The following is a 22,119-nucleotide window of genomic DNA, read 5'->3' as shown; positions in this document are numbered from 1 at the left end:
TAACTCTTGGACTTCTCTGGTGGCACAGTGGTTAAGAATCTGCCTGTGAATGCAGGGGCCACAGGTTCGAGCCCTGGTCCGGGAAGATCCCACATGCTGCGGAGCAACTACACCCGTGCGTCACAACTACTGAGCCTGCTCTAGAGCCCGCAAGCCACAACTACTGAGCCCACATGCCACAACTACTGAAGCCCGCACACCTAGAGCCCATGCTCCTCAACAAGAGAAGCCACCTCAATGAGAAACCCACGCACCGCAACAAAGAGTAGCCCCCGCTCTCTGCAACTAGAGAAAGCCTGTGCACAGCAACCAAAACTCAACACACAGCCATAAATAACATAAATTTATTTTTTAAAAAAGTTAACTCTCGCCCAAAAGTTGTGGTGCAGTCCCTATATTGGTCTAACCAGTCTGACACTCACCGCCCGCGACCAGGGGTGGCCAGGCGCCCAAGGCCGCCCTCACAGGCCGTAGCCCCGGGGTGGCGGCAACTCACTCCCCCTGCGGGGATTTCGGCATAGAGACGACACCCCACCCCCTCCCCGAGAGCACGGATTACGCGGGAGGCCCGCGGGGCCGCGCCCTCCTTCCGGACCCGTGAACTACACTTACGTCGGGGAATTTCCCTGGCCCTGGGCTGCCAGCCCCTGTCCGATCGGGATAAAAGGGCTTCGCCCGGCTCGGGGAGCCACAGAATCCGCTCCGCCAGCCCTCCAGCCCGCCTTCCCGCCGCAGAAAGCGACCCTCCGAGCTGAACCCCATGGCCCGCGCCGCGACCCCCGCCGCCGCCCGGCTCCTCCGCGCCGCGATGCTGCTGCTGCTCCTGGTGGCCAATGGCCAGCGCGCAGCAGGTGAGACCCGGCGCCCGGCATCCCCAGGGCGGGACGGGGGCGGGTGGGGGCCCATCCCGGGACAGCCCCCTGACCGAGTCTGTCCTCCCCGCAGGGGCGCCTGTGGTCACCGAACTGCGCTGCCAGTGCCTGCAGACCTTGCAGGGGATTCACTTCAAGAACATCCAGAGCGTGAAGGTGACGCCGCCGGGACCCCACTGCGGCCAAACGGAAGTCGTGTAAGTGCTGCCGCTGTTGCTGTGCTTGTCACCCCCGCCGTCCCGACGACCCCACCCCGACCCCCAGCCCGACCTCACGTGGATTCTCCCTTCTCTCTGCAGAGCCACTCTCAAGACTGGTCAGGAAGCTTGTCTCAACCCTGAAGCTCCCATGGTTAAAAAAATCATCAACAAGATGCTAAACAAGTAAGTCATGGATTTTATTCCCACTTGCAACTAGAGCCATTGGTCACAAATACTGGCATCTACCTCCGGAAAATATTATTAGAGAAACCTATGGTTTAGTTTCAGGACTGAAAATCATTATTATTTCCCCATTAAATTTGATCTGCTCTGTGTCAGAAGGGTATTTCCAGGGCTCTCTGTCCTGATCCCCCTCTCCATCCCTATTCAAATGAGTGTGGGTATGTTCCTAAAAGATAAAGTAGATTTAGCCAGGGATGGTAAAATGTTTCTGACCCATTAAGGAACAAACATTGTTTACCTCCATTCCTCAATGGTTTCTACCTGAAATGTGGAACCCCTGGTTTTGGGCAACATGGGCCTCTGAAGCTTAGTAGTGAAGAGAAGGGACTTTTCAGTGAGACCTCCCTGAGGTCAAATCTAGGATACCTGTGAAAGGTTTCTAACCCCTTTGAGCAGGAACATTTTCTGAGTGCAGAGCTGGGCCGGGGTCTACATGCAGAGGTCCCTCCAGCCTCAAGGGCCTGAAAGAGAAAAGCAGCTTTCTTCAGCACCTGTAACACTAACCCTTTTCTCATCACAGGGGCAGCACCAACTGACCTAGAGAGAAGTAAGAAGCTCATAGGGCATTTCCTGAAGAGCGGTCTCTGCTCTTGTAGGAACTGAAAATGAAGAAGAGAGCAGCTGGCTTCTGGGGACACCTAGAAAGGACCTGATGTGCTGGACTATTTTTTATGAGTTCTATTTATTTATACGTGTATTTATTTATTTTTATAGCTCACATTTTAATATTTTACATGTTAGTATTTAAAGATGTCAATGTGTTTAATCAAACTTAACTCAGTCCTGATTGTTATTTAATATGAGGATGATGGGTTCTAAATGTCTCATTAAAGTGATATTTATTGGGAGACCATAAAGTGCCAGGCACTGTGATAGAGGTGGAGGGGGTGGGTGGGAGAGGGGATCCACGGAATTGGACAGTGAGATCACTATTAGAATCAGGGAAAGTGTGTGCACATCTATGTTTGTACTTGTTTAAAGCAATGTCAGTTATTATTTATTGAAATTATCTCACTTTATGTGGTCAACATTTTTATGTTGAAGCTTCCCTTGGACATTTTATGTCTTTCTTGTAGGGCATAATGCCTTGTTTAATGTTCATTATGTAGTGTTTCTCTTTGTTTTGGAACAGAGAAGTTAAAACTACTGTTACATTTTTTTAAATGACACGAAAATAAAGGTTTTGCAAAAAAAATAACATGCTTAGGTTTTGTTTTATTCATCTTGATCTTTGGTTCCTCATGGGTGCCCCCAAGGTATTACACAGTTAGACTTAGGTTGTACCTAACTTTATACCTGCTTCTGGCTGTTACTTCCCTTACTTTTCTGTTACTCAAGAAAGAGTATTTGGCACTCTACCCTCCCCAACCACCTTGAGAATCCTAGTTTTATATAAAATATTGCTGTTTTTCAAACTGACCAATTTGTTATTCAAAACTAGTTCTTCATAAACTGTTGAATCTTTATCAATATTTCAACAAGAGCTCCTATTAAATGGTTTTGGTAAGTGGTTTTTCAAACAATTATGCAATTCTTTTCCTTTTAATGAAGCTGGGAGCAAAGGATAGAAAAATGGATTCTCCCTAAGAACTCAAACAATTTGTGCTATTTAACAATAGTAATGACCAATGGAGATAAATACATACTGTACAGTAAAATACATGACAAAAATAACAAATGATAGGTAGAGAGATAAATGGATTTAGAATATGATACATCTCTTCAATTGCTAGAGAAAGTATTAAGGAAAATTATACTGTGGCAAGCATATAGTAATTTTTAGGGCAACCATTAAAAAGGAAATGCAAAAATTTGGATTAAAAATCTGAAAAGGGGATAAAATGGAATAAAAGAAAATACCTCAATAATACAAAAGTAAACAAAAATTAAGGAATAAAGGAACAAAACAACAGATGGCACAGGGAGAGATGGCTTCCTTTCAGAAGAATGCCTAATAATATAAGTAAAGCCTCTTGAAGGTGGGGTTTAATTCTCCTCCCCACGTGAGTTTGGGCTGGACTTTGTGACTTACCTCCAAAAAAGAGATAAGGAAAAAGGAAAAACAATAACCTTTCAGTGGAGAATCTGGCAAATACACCTTAACCAAGAGCTCAAGGTTATTATGACCGCTTATGTCATGTGAATATCATGTTACCCCTCCCCCATATGATTTGATGAGAAGGGCACTTCTTCTCCGTGATATTCTCACCCCAAACCCACAACCCCAGTATAATCATGAAAAAAATCATCCTAAAAATCCAAATTGAGGAACATTCTACAAAATAACCAATGAGTATTCTTCAAAACCGTCAAAGTCATGAAAGACAAGACAAGACTGCGAATCTGCCAGAGGACAAAAAAGAGACATGATAACTAAATGCAAGGTGGTGTTCTGGACTGGATCCAGGAATAGAAAAAAGACACTAATGGAAATTGATGAGATTTGAAGGAAGACTGGAGTTTAGTCAACAGTAATGTACCAATGTTAATTTCTTAGTTTTGACAAGTGTACTATAATCATGTAAGATATCAACATTAGGAAATACTGGGCAAAAGGTCCACAGGAACTCCTTGTACTATCTATACAAATATTTTGTAAATCTAAAATTATTCCAGATTGAAAGCTTATTTTTAAAAAGATAGGACAACTAGAATAGCAAGATAGTAGACTTAAATCCAACTATATTAAGAATTATAGTAAATTTAAATGGAATAAACACTCCAATTAAAAGTCAAAAATTACCAGGTTGTGTAATTAAGATAAAAAAGTCTATGTTGCTTAAAAGAGGCACACTTTAAATATCAAGACCCAGATTGCTTGAAGTGAAAATAATTGAAAGTATTATATCATGTAAAAACCAACTGAAAGAAACTTGGCATGAATATATTGATATATTAATTACTTATTAATAATCATTAATTTATTATTAATATAAATTATTGATGTATTTGTTAATGATTGATATATTAATTAAGACCAAATTAATATGTTAAGACTTAAGGAAAGAGGTAGTCAGAGACAAAGAAGGCTGATTTAAAATAAAAAGATGGTGGGACTTCTCTGGTGGTCCAGTGGTTAAGACTGTGTGCTTCCAAAGCAGGGGATGCAGGTTTGATCCCTGGTTGGGGAAGCAAGATCCCACATGCCTTGTGGCACGGGCAAAAATATAAAATAAAAAGGTGGCAATTTTACAAGGGACAAAAATAATTCTAAAATTTTATGAACTTAATAACATATTATCAAAATACATAAAGCAAAATGGAGAAACACTAAAAGAAGCAATAGATGAAACCACAGTCATAGTTAAAAATTCTAACAAACCTCTGTTAATAAATAGACAAAGCAGTAAAGAATCAGTAACAGTATAGAAGAGTTAAACAACATGACCATCCAACTTGGCCTGAAGAAAACACATAGGAATGCTTCACCTAACAATTGCATAAATCACATTTGTTTTTCTAACACACAGATAACATTTTCTAAAAGAGAGCATATATGAGCCATAAAGAATGTATCAACAGATTTTTAAATTCTGAAAGGTTACAGAAGATATTCTCTGGTCATCAAGATTTTTATGAAGATTGTAACTTTCCTAGCTGAAATATGTAACATATCAATGTGTGTGCTGTGGTTTATAACTAATTTCTCAACTTCCTAAAGTTTGCTTCCACAATACAGGAAGCATCAAAGCAGGGTCATCATGCTGTTTCATGCCCATCACAGCCAAGTGTGATAAAAAACATTTCCACAGAGACATTTCCTCATTTCCTATATCTATTTCTTGACGTATTCTTTGGTAATTTTGGCATTTCTGTCTTTCTTTGGTTTATACTATATGTAATGTAATTTAATTACTTCTGTAAAAGTTTAAAAAACAATCTTAAGAAAATGGAAATATAAAGCTTATATTGAAATTTATTCTTTAGAAGCCTTGGAATAATGCCCAAATCTAATATATTAGTTGGTATTCAGAGTTAGTTGAAATGAATTGATATAATCATAGACTTTGAAACCACCAGGCTGTCTTTACTATAGGAATAGAAGGTAAGACTAGCTCTATTGCAGAAGAAAGTATGCGTGAGGAAGAACTTCATATTTAAGCTTTACCCACTACATGTCTTTTGCAAAACTGACCACAGTCTCTTGTATATTGTGTGTGCTTCATAAATGTCTTTTGATTTAATATTTTTGATGTCAAATGAATAGACTGTCAGATATTTCTTCAGCTAAAATGGGTTACTTGAGATTAGCAGAGAACTGCAATTTGGAAATCTGTAACCACAGCAAGCTGCGTGCAAGTCCCCACGTGGCAAAAAAAAAGAACACTTTTATAGATAGGAGAAGGAAGTTGGAGGGCCATGGTAAACAAAGAGTCCATGGATTGTCATTGATCATGTCCTTGCCAGGAAAGGAGTCTTTCTTCTTCCTCTTGGGCTCTGCTCTTGTCCCAGGGTGTGAGAGCTCCCCCTTCTGGTCTCTCAACTCTATTTAACTGAGGTTTCTGCTTATTAATCTTTTACAGTATCTACCACCCCTCATTTTCCACACACTCTGTGAAGCTTTAGGTTACCCTAGCCTTTCCCCCTCCCCGTGGTAGATAGCTAATAAAGGTCATGGTGTAGTCCGTGCAAGAGGGCTATGAAAACACCTTGAGGTGCATGTAGAGACTTCCCAATGGAGGCAACACCCAAACTGGGTCTTGAAGGACAAGCAGAATCCTATGGGCACATGGCCTCCAGTGTCTGAGCCCTCCCACCTGCTCCTGCCTCAGGCTCTCCCCTCTCCTTGCTCGCAGAGTGAGCTCCAGCTGCATGAGCCACTTGCTCTCCCAGTATTCCCATGCTCTTTTTAATAGCCATGGCTTTGCCCATTTGGCCCTCTCCTGGAATGTTTTCCACCCCTCAGTGTTCCCCCTTTACCTGGAAAACTCCTTATCTTTAAGACTAACGTGAGTGAGCACTTCTTTCAGGAAAATTTGTCTGATGTTTCTCATAAAGCCACTCTATATAAGAGTTGCACTGGGTGTCCCTCCTCACTCCTGATACCTTGGGAATGGTTTGCCATGGTATTTATCAAGCTTTCCTAAAAATTTTCTGTCTGTTGGGACTTCCCTGGCAGTCCAGTGGTTAGGACTCTGCACTTCCACTGCAGGGGGCACGGATTCAATCCCTGGCCCAGAGAACTAAGCTACGGGGCAAAAAAAAATTCTATTTGTACATTCATTTCTCTTATTGCATTGGGAGTTAGAGGGTGGCAGAGTCTCCTATTCCTCTTTATATCCCCAGCACCAAACTTCATTCTCACCTTATAAATGCTGAGAAAATTATCATTGAAAATGCTGAAACAAATGGAGAAAGAAAGACATTAAATGTGAGTTGAAACACCCTCCTAGGTGTAAGATAAGTAAGATAACCAGCATAAGTGGAGTCAGTAACAAAAACCTAACTCAAATTAGCTTAATGAAGAGGAGAAGCATTTGACCTATGAAACTAAAAGATTGATGAGTAGGTGTGATAAAACTTGGTGTTGCAGTTCAAAAATTCTCTTCCGTAACAATCTCACTCCAGATCAGGCTGCTTTTCTCTATGTTGGCTTCATTTTAGGCAACCTGTTCTCAAGCACTGGCAAAGCGTTAAGCTTCTGTTCTACCAGATATAACCCAACAGGAAGCAAGGGCTTTTTTTTTTTTTTTTTTAAAGCAATTTCTTGACAAAAAGGACTCCAGGGATTTTTCTTATTTATTTATTTATTTATGGCTACGTTGAGTTTTTGATGCTGCACACGGGCTTTCTATAGTTGCGGTGAGCAGGGGCTACTCCTCGTTGTGGTGCGCGGGCTTCTCATTGCGTTGGCTTCTCTTTGTTGCGGAGCATGGGCTCTAGGTGCGGGGGCTTCAGTAGCTGCAGCACATGGGCTCAGCAGTTGTGGCTCATGGGCTCTAGAGCGCAGGCTCAGTAGTTGTGGCTCACGGGCTTAGTTGCTGTGTGGCACGTGGGATCTTTCCAGACCAAGGCTCGAACCCGTGTCCCCTGCATTGCCAGGCGGATTCTTAACCACTGCATCACCAGGGAAGTCCCCCAGGGATTTTTATGACTTGGCCAGGCTTAGGTCACTCACCCACCCCTGCACCTATAGAGTGGCTGGGGGTTGGACCCAGACTGGAAGGACCAATACTACTTTCAGTCATCAGCTCACTTCTGGAGCTTTGGAGCAGGGTCACCCTACCTGAGCTACTCACATTGGGAGGAAGAAAAGATGGTTCCCACAGGAAAACCAAGGTTTTGTAACCAGGAGTTGTGGGAAGGGGCTCAAGGCAGGCAGAAGTGACAAATGCACTAGAGACTGGACCAGGTGGATGACACTGACATTGGATGAAACGCTCTGGACTGAAGAAGTGGATGGATCCAGGGATTTAATGCTTCCAACATCTTCCTTCTTCTCCCCTCAGAGCCAGATTCATTCTACTCAAAGTAGTAATTGTGACAAAATAGGGTTAGCAGTTGTAGGCACAACTTCCCAAGGCCAGTGTGGGGAGAGCAGGACGGTACTGTCCATTCCTGCTGCTCCGTCATCTCGGGATACAGCAACAACTCTGGATTTTAAAGGCAGATTACATACTGCCAATCAAATCTGCAAGATGCGGTAAATACGGTAGCTCAAAATAAAATTTAGCAACCTGTGTTTTTATTTTAGGGTTGGCTCTATATTTTTAAAATTGGTGATTGTATTAGTTGAAAGTTTGGGCATATACATCTGCCATTCAGTTTATAAAATGAGTAGTTAGGGAGGATGCTTGTTAAAACAAGAAAGAACTGGATTATTTTAGTAGGTTTCAGAACACTATTGCTTTTTATTTTTTAAATTTTGTTTTGTTTTGTTTTGGCCACACCCTGCTCTTTGTGGGATCTTAATTCCCCAAGCAGAGATCAAACCTGCGCCCTTGGCAGTGAAAGGGCGGAAAGTGTGTAACAGTTAATTAACACATATTTTGTATATTTATTATATATTGTATTCTTAAAATAAAGTAAGCTACAGTAAAGAAAATAGTACTAGGAAAATTGTAATGAAGAGAAAATACATTTACATTATTGTACTGTATTTATTGATACTGTAAGTTTAAGTCATGTTTATAAGATGAATCATCTGTCAGTACCTCCATCAATATTGTCTTATTTAATACAAAACACTATAGATGTTATACGTATTACTAACATGATTCATCAAAAATGAAAGATAATGTAAAAAATAAATTTATATTTATTTCAGATATAATAATTAATTCACTAATAATGAAGAAGCAATATGATTGCTTTGTGGTAGCCTAGTGTAATTGTTACAATTGCTTCACAGTTGCCTAGCCTATACACTAATGAATGAACCATTATAACAATCTTATGGCCTACGGTATTACAGTCATATTCATAACATAGTATTAGAAATATTGTTAAATTAAAAAAAATGTACCTGTGATGATAGCCTTATACACAGTTTCCCCAATTACGAAAGAGAAAGACATACGGTATGGTAATGCAATGAAGGTAATGTAATGAAAGCAAAGTTATAAAACAGAAAGAAAACTAACACATTAACTTTATATTAAATATCACTCACCTTATGCCTATGTAAGAACAGACTAACATGTACATATATTCTATACATTCTTGACATACCAAACTTTTTCTTAATTTTTTTGACATTTCTAGGCTATGTGGTTAGCCTGCAAGTTTTTTTCAAATTGTCACAAATCTCCAAAAATGTTTCCAATATATTTATTGAAAAACATCCACATATAAGTGGACCTGTGCAGTTCAAGCCCATGTTGTTCAAGCATCAACTGTATTCCAATTAAGAATCCCAGAAAAATAAAAAATAACAATAATATCTAAAAAAATTCTCAATTATTGTTGAGTTACTCATATTTTATAAACTTTAGGTCATCTTTCATTCCCTACTCTTTAAAAAAATTTTTTTTTAAATTTCCTGTCCTTTTTCTCAGGACTGTACAGACGATTACTGACAAAAAATAAATGTAAAGACAAATCTTTATTTATAATCTAGTCATTCATATTCTTTTCTAATAATCAAGATGGGACATCTTTACTTTTATTCACATTTTGTAGTTGAAATTACTGAAACTAGAATTATGAAATTACCCAGCAATTAAACTAGACGACACAAAAAAATTCATTCTAAGTTTTCTCTTAAGAAAAACAAAAACAAAAAAAAAACAAAAAACAACATTTTATATTGGAGGAGTTTTTGTTTTGTTTTGTTTCTTTCAATAATTCTTTTCTCTTTGTACAAAGATTTTATCCCCAGGTTAGTTTCAGCTTAGTAATACAGAAAAAGCAATTTCTATTTTATTTATTTAAAAATTATTTATAGCATTTAATATGTACTGGGGTGTTCAAATGCTAACACATTTATTCATCATAACAACCTGCTGAAGTAGATACTACCCTTAATCTCAATTTTACAGATGAGAAACTGAGGCACAGACAGTTTAAATGTCATGCACCAGGCAGTCTGGAGCAGAGTTCTGCTCTGTGCCTCTACCCACCCCTGGAGCATCCCCTCCCTGCTCTTGCTTCCCACTGGGTATCCCCACACCTCTCACAGATCTGCATCCAGAATCACACCTAAACCATCTGAAACCTACCTGAGTATAATCCAACAAAGGACATTAAAACTAAGGGTGAAAAATAAACTACACAATAATAAAGTCTCCAGTTAACAGGCTGAAATGTCTTATTAGAAATTAGAAAAAAGTAAAATATGACAGCAATTACTTCTCTAGAGGGAAATCAAATCGCTGGAAGCAGAAAAGTCCACATAACATGGAAATGAAATGAGCTTTGTGATCATAAAACAAGCAAATGGTATTAAATTCACGATCTAGCTCTTAGATACTTCACAGGAACACATGCTTTTTGGTGCTTAGATGAGCAAAGGGTGCTACTCACACTAGGCATCCCCTCCTGATTCTTATGACCTCTTTTGTTCTTGGATAAAACTAGAAACTGTGTACCTGTGAGCCCAATGCAGCTTTCCCTCCCTGTAAGAGCTCCAAACGACCACCGGCTCCTTATTTCATGGATTAATCAACACCCTCTACACACAAAAAAGATGGTATTCATGGATTTACTCGAGCTCTGGAAGTTCCAAAATTTCACAGGGGAAAGCAGCTTTGTAGCATTGTGCCACTTTGTTCTAATTTAAACACTGAACTAAACTTTTGAACCTGGTCATCCCCTCACCACTGCGGGATGATATGACACCAGGTTTGATTGATTTGTGCTTGTAAAATACCAGGAAATAAGGGAACATTCTTATGCATAATTTGAGATGACGTGTTTTAACAGAGTGTATTTATGCAGACGTAAATAAAATAATCAAACCCCAAGATACGTATGTGTAACACATGAAATATCAGTTCTTACTTTAAAATGTATATCTCAGAAATAACTAAAAAAAAAAAGAAAAATCAGTTATCTCTGCCTCCCTCCTCCCTCGCCTTAATTCCCTCAGTCTTAACTACCTTTCGTCACGATGCCTGTTCTCCTCTAAGATGTGACACCATCTCCTGCAAGGCGACTCACTCCCACTGCGGAGATTTCGGCGCAGAGACGACACCCCACCCCCACCCCGAAAGCGCGGATTACGCGGGAGGCCCGCGGGGCCGCGCCCTCCTTCCGGACCCGTGAACTACCCTTACGTCGGGGAATTTCCCTGGCCCTGGGCTGCCAGCCCCTGTCCGATCGGGATAAAAGGGCTTCGCCCGGCTCGGGGAGCCACAGAATCCGCTCCGCCAGCCCTCCAGCCCGCCTTCCCGCCGCAGAAAGCGACCCTCTGAGCTAACCCCATGGCCCGCGCCGCGACCCCCGCCGCCGCCCGGCTCCTCCGCGCCGCGATGCTGCTGCTGCTCCTGGTGGCCAATGGCCAGCGCGCAGCAGGTGAGACCCGGCGCCCGGCATCCCCAGGGCGGGACGGGGGCGGGTGGGGGCCCATCCCGGGACAGCCCCCTGACCGAGTCTGTCCTCCCCGCAGGGGCGCCTGTGGTCACCGAACTGCGCTGCCAGTGCCTGCAGACCTTGCAGGGGATTCACTTCAAGAACATCCAGAGCGTGAAGGTGACGCCGCCGGGACCCCACTGCGGCCAAACGGAAGTCGTGTAAGTGCTGCCGCTGTTGCTGTGCTTGTCACCCCCGCCGTCCCGACGACCCCACCCCGACCCCCAGCCCGACCTCACGTGGATTCTCCCTTCTCTCTGCAGAGCCACTCTCAAGACTGGTCAGGAAGCTTGTCTCAACCCTGAAGCTCCCATGGTTAAAAAAGTCATCAACAAGATGCTAAACAAGTGAGTTATGGTTTTTATTCACACGTGTGGCTAGAGTCAGGCATCTGCCTCCTTTTTTTTTTTTTATCAGAACGGTTTAGCTGCAGGACTGAAAGCCATTATACTTTCACCATTATATTTGCTGTTAAGGTCATTAATCTGCTCTGGTATCAGAAGGATATTTCTAGTGCCTTCCATCCTCATCCGCCTCTCATGAGTGTGGGTAAATGTATGTTCCTAAAAGATGAAGTAGATTTAGCCAACGATGCGAAAAAGCTTCCTACCCATTAAGGAACAGGTATTGTTTACCTCAGTCTCTCATGGGCTTCAGCCCTGAAAATAGAACCCTTGGTTTTGGACAATTCGGGTCTCTGAGGCTTAGTGGTGAAGAGCCCGGAATTTGTCATGAGACCAACCTCTTCCACCCCAATGCGAGTCTAGATTCCACCCTTTATATTCCTATAACCCCAGGGAAAATACTTACTCTCTTTAAGTATCAATAACATGGGGAAAATAATAATAGCTACTTCATGGAGTTTGCTATGAGGCTTAAGTGATGTTATGCATGTACTATTTTCAGCCCAATGTGGCATTATGTTGGGGCTTTTTGAAGATAATAATAAGATTGTGATCACAGGCTCCTTATTCCTAATTAAACAGCATCTAAGAGCCTGGCATTTTCTGCCACACAGGGCAGCAGTGGTTTAGGTAGCAACCACTTGGTGCAGGGCTGTGAGGTCAACGTTTTGGGTCCTACTAACTACCCATTTTCTCATCACAGGAACAATGCCAACTGATCTAGAGAGCTGGAGAGAGCTTACTGGCTACTACTGCAGCCTTAGTGGAATCAAAGTGAAAGAAGAGAAACAAATAGCTCCTGGGGCCACCTGGACTGTGTCTAATGTTTTTGCCTGTTTCTTATGAGAGTTCTTCTATTTATATACATATGTATTTATTTATTTATTTATTTTTCAAAGCCTGTATATTACTATTCTATCTAATAGTTAAAGGTATGAATGTGTTTGGCAGTTCTCTGTACTGTTATTTTAAAAGGTCATTTTTACATTAAATCAAAGTTAGTTCAGTGCTGACTATTATTTATTTGAAGGTGATGTGTTTTAAATGTTTTTCATTCATAAAACTATTGTGGTTTATTTTTGGCCGGATACCACACTGTACCATCCATGGTGATAAAAGCTGGAGACAATAGCGGGGTATCCAAACAAATAGATCACTGTTAAGGTAGGGGAATGTATGTGTACATTTACTTTGTGTACTGATGAGAAGATTGTCAGTTGCTGACGATCTATTTATGGAAATAGTTTCACCATCTGGTCAACATTTCTGATGCTGAAACTTTAAAAATGACAATGTTCTAAATATCCCTTGGACATTTTATGTCTTCCTTGTTAGGCATAATGCCTTGTTTTGTGCTAATTATGCAGTATTTTTCTCTGTCTTGGAATAGAGAATTTTAAATATTTATTGATGTATTTTTATAAATATCATGAAAATAAAGCCCTTTACAAAAATTTCTTGCTTAGGTTTCTTTTGTACTTCTTGAACTTTTTATTCCCCTCCTGTGTACCCAGCACTTGGATTTTCTATTGCTGCTGTAACAAATTATTACAAATTCAGTAATTTAAAAGCATACAGGGCTTCCCTGGTGGTGCAGTGGTTGAGAGTCCGCCTGCCGATGCAGGGGACACGGGTTTGTGCCCCGGTCTGGGAGGATCCCGCATGCCGTGGAGCAGCTGGGCCCGTGAGCCATGGCTGCTGAGCCTGTGCGTCCGGAGCCTGTGCTCCACAACAGGAGAGGCCACAACAGTGAGAGGCCTGCGTACCGCAAAAAAAAAAAAAAAAAAAAAAAAAGAGAGAACTTATTCTCTCACAGTTCTGGAAGTCAGAAGACCAAAATTAGTTCCACTGGACTAAGGTCAAGGTGTCCGCAGGGCTGTCTCCTTCTGAACGCCCTAGGAGGTCCTTCTGGAGTCAATGGAGAAGCCATTGCCTTGATCCTTTTAGCTTCCGGAGGGAATCTGTATATCATAGCTCATGGCCATCTTCCTGTGTCTTCAAAGCCATCAACATAGCAAAGCCATCAACCTAACCTCTTCAGATCTCTTTCTAGGGCAGCAAATTTTGTCCCTACCCCAAGAAATGTGTCTCTTTGCTGATTATTATTAATAAACAGAAGATTCAAAAAGTTTTTCTTGTAACCTCCCTCTTAACTGCCTAAAAGAATTTAGATAAAGGACCTGCTCCTAGAATAGAGGTATCACCAGAGGTATCTATAAACAATGTGAGCCAGGGGTGGTGAGGGAAACTCTTTAAGCAGGGCCTAAAAATCAGAGTCTACTTTGTGCCCCATTGTCTCTGCCTGGGCCAGCAAATAATGTTTACCAAACATTTGCTTTTCCATCTCCAGGTAAATTGCTTTCCTCCCCTTTGAAGTCCCATTACCATTACCCCCAACATCCTCTCTTGTCTTTAGCTGAAGGTGGTATTTAAGGTGAGGGCTTTGGCTATTTTGGTGAAATAATTCAGTTTTCCTGGGTCTCTCCCATGTAGACATGCTATTAAACTTTTGTTTGACTTCCTCCTGTTAATCTATCTCACGTCAATTTAATTATTAGACCAGCCAGAAGAATTTAGAAGGGCAGAGGAAAATTTCTTCCTCCCTGACATTTTCTTTCTGTCCATCTTCTCTGTCACATTATCTTCTGTCTGATTCTGACTCTTCCTACATCCCTTTTGTAAGAATCTTTATGATTATATCAGGCCACCCAGGATAATACAAGATAATCTTTCCATTGCAATATCCTTAATTTAATCCCATCTGCAAAGTTGCTTTAACAATGTAAAGTAACATATTCACAGGTTCTGAGGATTAGGACAAGGATATCTTTGGGGAGTTATTATTCAGCCTTCTGAATTCAGGGTGCTTGAATTTCAGTGTTAAAAGTATTTTTGATTTGTTTAATAAAATGTATTTATATGAATTATAGGAGCGGTGTTGGAGATTGTGGGAGAAACCAGAATGGTATCAGCACTGGCTAATGTTCAATAAAAGCAACTACTGTTAATGTCTATAAGTTAAGGGGAAGCAGATATAGGTATTTTCTCCAGGCTGCTACTGGAAAGCTTCAGAGTGAACCAAAATATATTTATCATATATCTGGAGGTAAGATGTGACTGACCGGAAGAGCAGGAGGAAATTCTGGGTCTACATTTATCATTGGTCTTCTGGCTTGCTCTTGCAGATATCAACACATATCCTAGAGCAAACAGAAATGGCAAGAGTGGGTATCCCATTAAGTTGTCTGGGGGAGTTTGGAGTACAAGGCAGCCCTCCACTGGGAACATCAAGGTAGGAAGTGGAGGACAGGAGTATTTGAGAGGATGGTCAAAGATTGATGAGCTCAGGAAAGAAATGTTCGCTGCATGAGCGAACAGTCTTAGAACAGTATGACACAGTAGGACCATGTAACCTTGAGAAGCCACCAGGAAACAGTAATGGCAGCACTGCCTGAGGTTTCCTGGGCAAAGAAGCCAGAGCAGAAGAAGAGGAATGATGGGTGATCCCACTCACTGATTATGACTACTTATTTGAGAGTTCTCTTGGGATATCCTCAGGAGACTTTCAAAAATTGACAGGATGTGAGTCCTCCAGCTGCCCCGGGGAATTTAGCAGTTCTTTCCTACCGCTACCGCCGCCCCGCCGCTTCCTCCTCCGCCCGCCCCCCGCCGGCCTTCTCGGCTCCGCCCCGTCCGCGCCGCGCGTCTGGCCCGCCCGCGGCCCGCTTCTCTCGGGAGCCCCCACCCAGGTGCATGGCTCCATGAAGCAGGAGGAGGAGGCAGAGCGCGAGAGGTTCCGTCTGCCCCGGCTGCGTCTGGGCCAGGAGGAAAGGTACAGGAAGAAGGAATGGAATCGGAAGGAAGAAAATTCATTTCGGAGACAAAATAGCTCCCCTCCTCTGTTATAGCTGTTCCCCTGGCAATACAAACTTTCTGCTTTCAGGTTCCGCAGCATTCCAGACCTCAAGCACTGGTTCAGGATGGGAAAAAGACGCTGCGTCCCCCCACTGGAGCCCAAGCTGGCAGCAGTCTGTTGTGGGGTTAAGAAGCCTAAGCTGTCTGCAGGTGGGACGCACGGTCACGGGAGCCAGTCCACCGCCGTCCCCGGCTCCAGTGCGGGACCTCTTCAGGACCACCAGCATGTGGACGGCGGCGGTGGTCGCGAGAACGTGTCGGTCTTAACTCTGGGACCTGGAAACCCTCCCATCACACGGATGAACCCCGCATCGGGAGCGCTGAGCCCTCTCCCCAGGCCCAACGGAACTGCCAGCACCACCAAGAATCTGGTGGTGACCGCAGAGATGTGCTGCTACTGCTTCGACGTCCTCTACTGTCACCTCTACGGCTTCCCACAGCCACGCTTTCCTAGATTCACCAATGACCCCTGTCCGCTCTTTGTGACGTGGAAGACAGGGCGGGACAAGCGGCTTCGTGGCTGCATTGGGACCTTCTCAGCCATGAATCTTCATTCAGGACTCAGGGAATACACGCTAACCAGTGCACTTAAGGACAGCCGATTCCCCCCCACCCTGACCCGAGAGGAGCTGCCTAAACTTTTCTGCTTTGTTTCCCTCCTTACTAACTTTGAGGATGCCAGTGATTACCTGGACTGGGAGGTTGGGTTCTATGGGATTCGAATTGAATTCATCAATGAAAAAGGCGTCAAACGTACAGCCACATATTTACCTGAGGTCGCAAAGGAACAAGACTGGGATCAGATCCAGACGATAGACTCCTTGCTCAGGAAAGGTGGCTTTAAGGCTCCGATTACCAGTGAATTCAGAAAAACCATCAAACTCACCAGGTACCGAAGTGAGAAGGTGACAATCAGTTACGCAGAGTATATCGCTTCTCCACAGCACTGTTTCCAGAATGGCACTCTTCATGCCCCGCCCCTCTACAATCATTACTCCTGACACACGGCTGCATGACCAGTCCCACCCCCCCGTGGCCACCAATGGCTATGTCATCATTGGAGCAGATGCCTCCTCTTCCTGGTCCAATTACTTTTATTACTGCACCATTTTATGATGCTAGCTTCCGTTGCCAAGTCTGCCTCCAGCCGACTGAGGGGGGCGGGGTTACATCGAATGAAACAGAACTTGAGGGGCCCAAGCCTTATCTCAGCCTTTCCTCAGTATGGGGTTCCGTTGGATTGGGGCTCCTCCATGACTAGTGAGAATTCCGTGTGGGTTCAGAAGACCTTGGCTGCAGGTGCCGCTGCTGATTTGCTGCCTGTGTGTTGGCCACTCAGTGGAAGCTGGAATTGATGGTCCATGAAGGCTTAGCCCACACACACCCCTGCAGCCTCCCCAGATCGAGTAGGTGTATTCCCCTGGCAGTCTGGGCAACGGAGACCAACAAGAAACGTTTTTAGGTTGTTTTAAATTCCTTTTTTTAAACTTCCAGTGTATTGCATACCACGGGTTGATCTCAACCTCCATGCTTCATAAGTGGACGCCATGTTAGGGTCGAACGTGGGCACCCTGAGTCGTTTGCGGCTCCTGGACAGAGACCCACCTCGAGATCGGAAGCCCTCTGGATGGCGTTGTAGATCTCATTGCTCAGTTAGCCTCAAAGGTTTTAATTCTCATCCCACTATCGGTTGGATTTTCTGGCACTCTTCCTGCGTCGAGTCTCCTGGTATTGAGCAGAGCGCTGTGGTGTAGCCTGGTGAGGAATGGACTGGGATGCCCGCGGGAGGTCCTGATGGCATCGCTGCGTGCAGTGTCGGGGAAGAGACCTCTTCCTTACCACCCGGCTACCTCACTCCTCTACTGGTGGCAGTGCCTATAGCTGGATCTAGGTTCTCAGAGGGCAGAGGTGTTCAGACAAGCACTTGGGTTGGGCTCTAGAAGGGCACGTCGGCATAGGAGAGAATCCAGGGTCTCTAAGCTGTTTTTCTGTTCAGGCAAACATCCTGAGAGACCTTTAAGCAGAGGAGTTCCTTTTTCTAGTTTGCCTGTAGAAGTGGGAAAACTGTTGCTGTTACAGTCCTTACAGGACTTTAGAACAAAGCTGTGTCATTAAGCAAGGTGAATCTTTATCTTGTCTAACATGCCGGGAATCTTCACCCCACCATGGCAGAGTTCCAAATAGCTCATTTTATTCTAGGTCATTCATACTTTCATGTGGCATATTTCCCTTTCTCGTTGTTGCTGATTCCAAATACCTGTCAGCAAGTTTCTCCTCCCTCTTGCCTATTCTTCACTCATATGGTGGCAAAGTTCATAGATGCTGGGGACTTGGAAGACGCTTTGAAAACATGGTCACAGAGGCACTGCTGAAATGATTCACAGGAAGAGGTGGCCACTTGGAAGAAAGGACCCTACGGGTGATACACTGGTTTTCAACAACGTGTTTAGAGAACTCTTGACGCGGATTGGGTGTCAACCCAGTGAACACAATGTTTTGATTTAATTTATTTTTAATGTTTATGTGGTAGTGGTGTGGCTTTCTGAAATGGGCAGATGTTCAAGTCAAAGGGTCTTTGGAGTTTGCTTCTGCCAGGAACGGGGGAGGGGGAGCAGGGGCACAATCTGAGGAACGAAACACGTGCTGTTCTAGGCGTAGTTGTCTCGTTTCTTGAAGAGATGGGTAAGGGTGAGCAGGTGAGCTCGGCACCGTCCTCTGCTGTTGGCGAGGGTGTGGGACGGGCAAGGGAAGCGCCGGCTGACGTCTGGATGCGCGGGCTGGGCTCCTGCACGCCGCCGCCTTTCCCTCGCGGTGTTAATGAAAACAGGCTTCCGAAGAGGAAGGGTTTGTTTCGTGATTTCCTGCTGCTGAGAATAATAAATGTCTTGTTGCAAATAAATGTGACGGCAGTTACTCTTAGGTGCCATGGATTGATGTCAGGGTGGTCAGCAGCTCTGGACTAAACCGCCCACCTCCAATTTGTACAACAGTATTGATACATAGGGCTACACTCATTCCTGTTCAAGTCTAATATGTTGAAAGTTGTGTTTAATTTCTAAAGTTTAAAAAAAGCAAAAAAAAATGGTGCTAAACTTTCACCCCTGAGCACGCTCAGTGAGACTGGTCATGCAAGCATTTTCAGTGCCATGCTCTTTCAAGCCTATTTCTTCTCGTAGAAATGTTTCCCTATTTGTCTTCCCCAATGTATAGTTTGTTTTTTATTTTATTGAGGGCGGGGTAGGATACCTGCCATTTAAGAAAATGAGCAGAAGATTAAAAAACCCAGGAAATGGGGGGGGTGGAAATCAGTGCACAAGAATCGGGCTCCTGAAGCCCCGCACCACACTGACGAGGGCTCCGCGGGCTCTCTTCACTTTCTGGAGTGAAGAAGCCTGACTCCCTGCACATTCCCTCACGCCCCCATCCAAGCCCAGCAGTGGAGATGCTCTAGGTCCTCTTGCCTTGGCGAGGGGACTCAGGAGTCGACCGAGGAAAACTGTTTGGCCCCGTGAGGAATGGCACTGTCAGTGTCCCGAATGGAGCCTAGTCAGGAAGTGGTCTGGAAGTATACGGTCAAGGTTACCTCCTGAACATGTATGGCAGGTGGCTCTCAGGAAAAATACTAAGTCTGGATCATCCACGTGGCAGCTTTGCATAGGGAGATGACAGCTCCGAACTGGAACTGACCTGCCTTCCACGTGCTTGACCACAGCAGTGATGAGGGCAGCCAGTCCATGTAGGGGGAGTGGTGGGTTTAAAGAGAAGGGAAGGTTTTTCTGCTCGGTGTTTCCTTTGTCCATGGGCTGCTGAAGCTGAACAGTAACCACTGTTTTCAAGGAACCAGCCCCACCTTGGATGGTTTGGTTCGGAGTTCGTTTCATCCCTAGCTGTGAGTGCCTTTTGGTCTGGAACGTTGGCTTGTCTCATAATACCCACAGCTAGGACATTCTCTCTGTAATTTCAAATTGTCCTTGTTCTCCATTAACTAAAAGAGAATGTCTGATCACTAGAGTTCGTCGGTGTTGGATTGTTTCCACTGTGAGGTTCTTAAACTTTTTCGCTTCATGATATTAAAGCAACTCATTTTAGAGACCCTTTCAACATGAAAGGTTTGTAGTTGAGACATTACATATATTTTATTGTTTATAATAAATATCATCTGTACAAAAAAAATTGACAGGATGTGAGAGATAGGAGAGAAAGAGCTTTTGTAATAGCAAGATGGAGCAATGTTTTCTGTGCTGCAACAGGAAAATTAGAAGGTAAGGGTCTTGTTTCATTCTAAGTTTCCCATAAAGCAGTTGGAGGTAAAGGCCCTTGTGCTAGTGCCTTGTTAAGTCCACCAGCTCACATTTGGGACTAATCTTCATCTATGTGTGTGGGACCCCGTGGAAACATTTTATCCTCTGTTTTCAGAGTGATAGCAGCAGGACTCTTGAATTGTGCCTTTTACTTTTAGCAGTCCCGTGAAAAGAAAATGAGATGGTCTGGGCAATTGTGAACAGATGAAGTGGACCTGCACTCATAGCACTGGGTTAGAACTCAGAGAAATCTGCTCAATGGGCCACAAAACCTGCAAGGAGTGCATAGAACCACCCAGCCAGTGCCCTCGTAGAGCTGTCTAGACACAGAACAAGAGAGAGAACCAGGGCTTCCCCGGTGGTGCAGTGGTTGAGAGTCCGCCTGCCGATGCAAGGGACATGGGTTAGTGCCCCGGTCTGGGAAGATCCCACATGCCGCAGAGCGGCTGGGCCTGTGAGCCATGGCCGCTGAGCCTGTGCATCCGGAGCCTGTGCTCCGCAACGGGAGAGGCCACAACAGTGAGAGGCCCGCGTACTGCAAAAAAAAAAAAAAAAAAAAAAGCAATGTTTATTATGATATTGGCAAATGATTTTTTAAAAATTTCTCCTTAATTATTTCTATCAATGTTGAATTGTTAATCCAATATTGCGGCCTGCTACATTGATTTAAAATATTAAACCAAGAGTTAGGAAGCATGACTGCCTTTATCTTCACTCAGAGTTTTGCTATACTTATCTCACATAGCTAATGCCTATGAAAGCCAAGTTGCAATGTCATATATTGACATTCAGGAATTTCTCCTGATGTTGTTGAACATGTCCAGTTAATACTTGAAGCTTCTTGCTGTAGCTGAAAAGAAATCATATAAGTAGGAATCATGAGGGGGAAAATAAGAACCTCTGAGAGTGGGATTTTCAGAGCTGAAATGCTTACAAAATGAGCTAGACTGAGAATATAGGCAATCAAAGCTTTGGGCATTATCCATATAAGGTGCAGGAAGAAACTGCTCAGTCTTTAAGGTCCCATTCTAGAAATTGCCATGTACCTTCTCCAAAAAACCCCAAATATCTAACATGGGAACATGAGTAAGGTATGAACTAGGGTGTGTAGATTTAATTTTGAAAGGGAAGAATATCCTCATTAAGCAAAGCTACTTGGTTAGTAGTAAGGATACATGGATAATTCTAGATAATTTGGAAGTGCCTTACATACTTGGACATTCAAAAGATGCAGTATGACTTAACAGGTTTTAAAAGTTTTTTTAAATTGTACAATATATTGTAGATATAAAAGATTGTATAAAAACATTTTATAAAACATATCTATACATTTTAATATATACAATATAAAAGATTATATAAAATAATATATGTGTATGCATATGTATAAGTGTGTGTGTGTATACATACATACATTTACAGCTTTAGGAAGAGTAACAAAATGAACAACTGTGCTCATTTCCACGTCCAAGACATGAAACATTACCAGGATACTGGAAGCCCTCTGTGTACCCATCTCAAATCTCATCCCTCTCCCTCCGTGTTTGCTCTGCCCCTCACACACACCGTAACCCTCATCTTGAACTCAGCATCAATAATTTGTCACTTATTTTTATAAGTTTACCACCTATGAGTGAAATCCTAAACAATTCTTTAGATTTGTTGGTTTTTGAACTTTTAATAAATGAGATAATGTGTAAATATGACTTAATTCCCTCACTTGGCAATATGTTTGTGAGTTTAATCCAGGCTAATTTATTTTTACAGATGACTGCTGTTGCACTTCATGACAATACCAAATTTGGGTTGCTTACAGTTTTGCTATTATGAACAACGCAGCTCTCAACATTTTTGTGCTGGTCTCTAGCTACACATGTGTAAGACATACTCTAGGATATATATGTAGGAGGGGGATTACTGGCCCAGAAAGTATACACATCTTCAGCTTCACCAAACAATATTATTGGGTTGGCCAAAAAGTTCGTTCGGGTTTTTCTGTAAGATGTAACAGAAAAACCCAAACGCACTTTTTGGCCAACCCCAAAACCATTTTTCCTAATGGTTGTACTGATTTATTCCACCCACAAGCAATTCATGAAAGCTCCTCTTCCTCTACCTACTGGCCAGCACTTGGAATTGTCAGACTTCTTAAACTATTGACAATCAAATTATT

General features: G+C 43.1%; 3 protein-coding genes across 3 annotated transcripts; all 3 read left to right on the top strand.

The window, feature by feature from the left end:
• The first annotated feature begins 680 nt into the window (after positions 1 to 680).
• On the top strand, positions 681 to 2,513 carry LOC309816732 (growth-regulated protein homolog beta-like). The gene is made up of 4 exons (XM_082644515.1): positions 681 to 851; positions 946 to 1,069; positions 1,172 to 1,255; positions 1,836 to 2,513. Exons 1-4 carry the CDS (start codon positions 761 to 763, stop codon positions 1,849 to 1,851), a joined length of 315 nt encoding a protein of 104 aa, XP_082500641.1. The 5' UTR covers positions 681 to 760; the 3' UTR covers positions 1,852 to 2,513.
• An 8,606-nt stretch (positions 2,514 to 11,119) lies between these two features.
• LOC309795454 (growth-regulated protein homolog beta-like) lies at positions 11,120 to 12,523 on the top strand. Its single transcript, XM_082607824.1, has 4 exons — positions 11,120 to 11,269; positions 11,364 to 11,487; positions 11,590 to 11,673; positions 12,434 to 12,523. The coding sequence occupies exons 1-4, from the start codon at positions 11,179 to 11,181 to the stop codon at positions 12,447 to 12,449; spliced, it is 315 nt and encodes a 104-aa protein (XP_082463950.1). The 5' UTR covers positions 11,120 to 11,178; the 3' UTR covers positions 12,450 to 12,523.
• Positions 12,524 to 15,424: 2,901 nt separating this feature from the next.
• Positions 15,425 to 18,842, top strand: LOC309814078 (AMMECR1-like protein). Its single transcript, XM_082639445.1, has one exon. The coding sequence runs from the start codon at positions 15,711 to 15,713 to the stop codon at positions 16,644 to 16,646; it is 936 nt and encodes a 311-aa protein (XP_082495571.1). The 5' UTR covers positions 15,425 to 15,710; the 3' UTR covers positions 16,647 to 18,842.
• The last annotated feature ends 3,277 nt before the right edge of the window (positions 18,843 to 22,119 follow it).

The sequence above is a fragment of the Mesoplodon mirus genome (genome assembly GCF_964341445.2).
Source record: "Mesoplodon mirus genome assembly, chromosome: 2".
Classification (NCBI taxonomy): domain Eukaryota; kingdom Metazoa; phylum Chordata; class Mammalia; order Artiodactyla; family Ziphiidae; genus Mesoplodon; species Mesoplodon mirus.
This window is presented reverse-complemented; position numbering and strand designations above follow the sequence as displayed.

Excerpts from the sequence above, each read along its gene's own strand:
- LOC309816732 (XM_082644515.1), top strand. The coding sequence starts at position 761 with ATGGCCCGCGCCGCGACCCCCGCCGCCGCCCGGCTCCTCCGCGCCGCG. Across the intron at positions 852-945 it reads CAATGGCCAGCGCGCAGCAG|GGGCGCCTGTGGTCACCGAA; the intron begins GTGAGACCCGGC and ends TCCTCCCCGCAG. Across the intron at positions 1,070-1,171 it reads TGCGGCCAAACGGAAGTCGT|AGCCACTCTCAAGACTGGTC; the intron begins GTAAGTGCTGCC and ends TTCTCTCTGCAG.
- LOC309795454 (XM_082607824.1), top strand. The coding sequence starts at position 11,179 with ATGGCCCGCGCCGCGACCCCCGCCGCCGCCCGGCTCCTCCGCGCCGCG. Across the intron at positions 11,270-11,363 it reads CAATGGCCAGCGCGCAGCAG|GGGCGCCTGTGGTCACCGAA; the intron begins GTGAGACCCGGC and ends TCCTCCCCGCAG. Across the intron at positions 11,488-11,589 it reads TGCGGCCAAACGGAAGTCGT|AGCCACTCTCAAGACTGGTC; the intron begins GTAAGTGCTGCC and ends TTCTCTCTGCAG.
- LOC309814078 (XM_082639445.1), top strand. The coding sequence starts at position 15,711 with ATGGGAAAAAGACGCTGCGTCCCCCCACTGGAGCCCAAGCTGGCAGCA.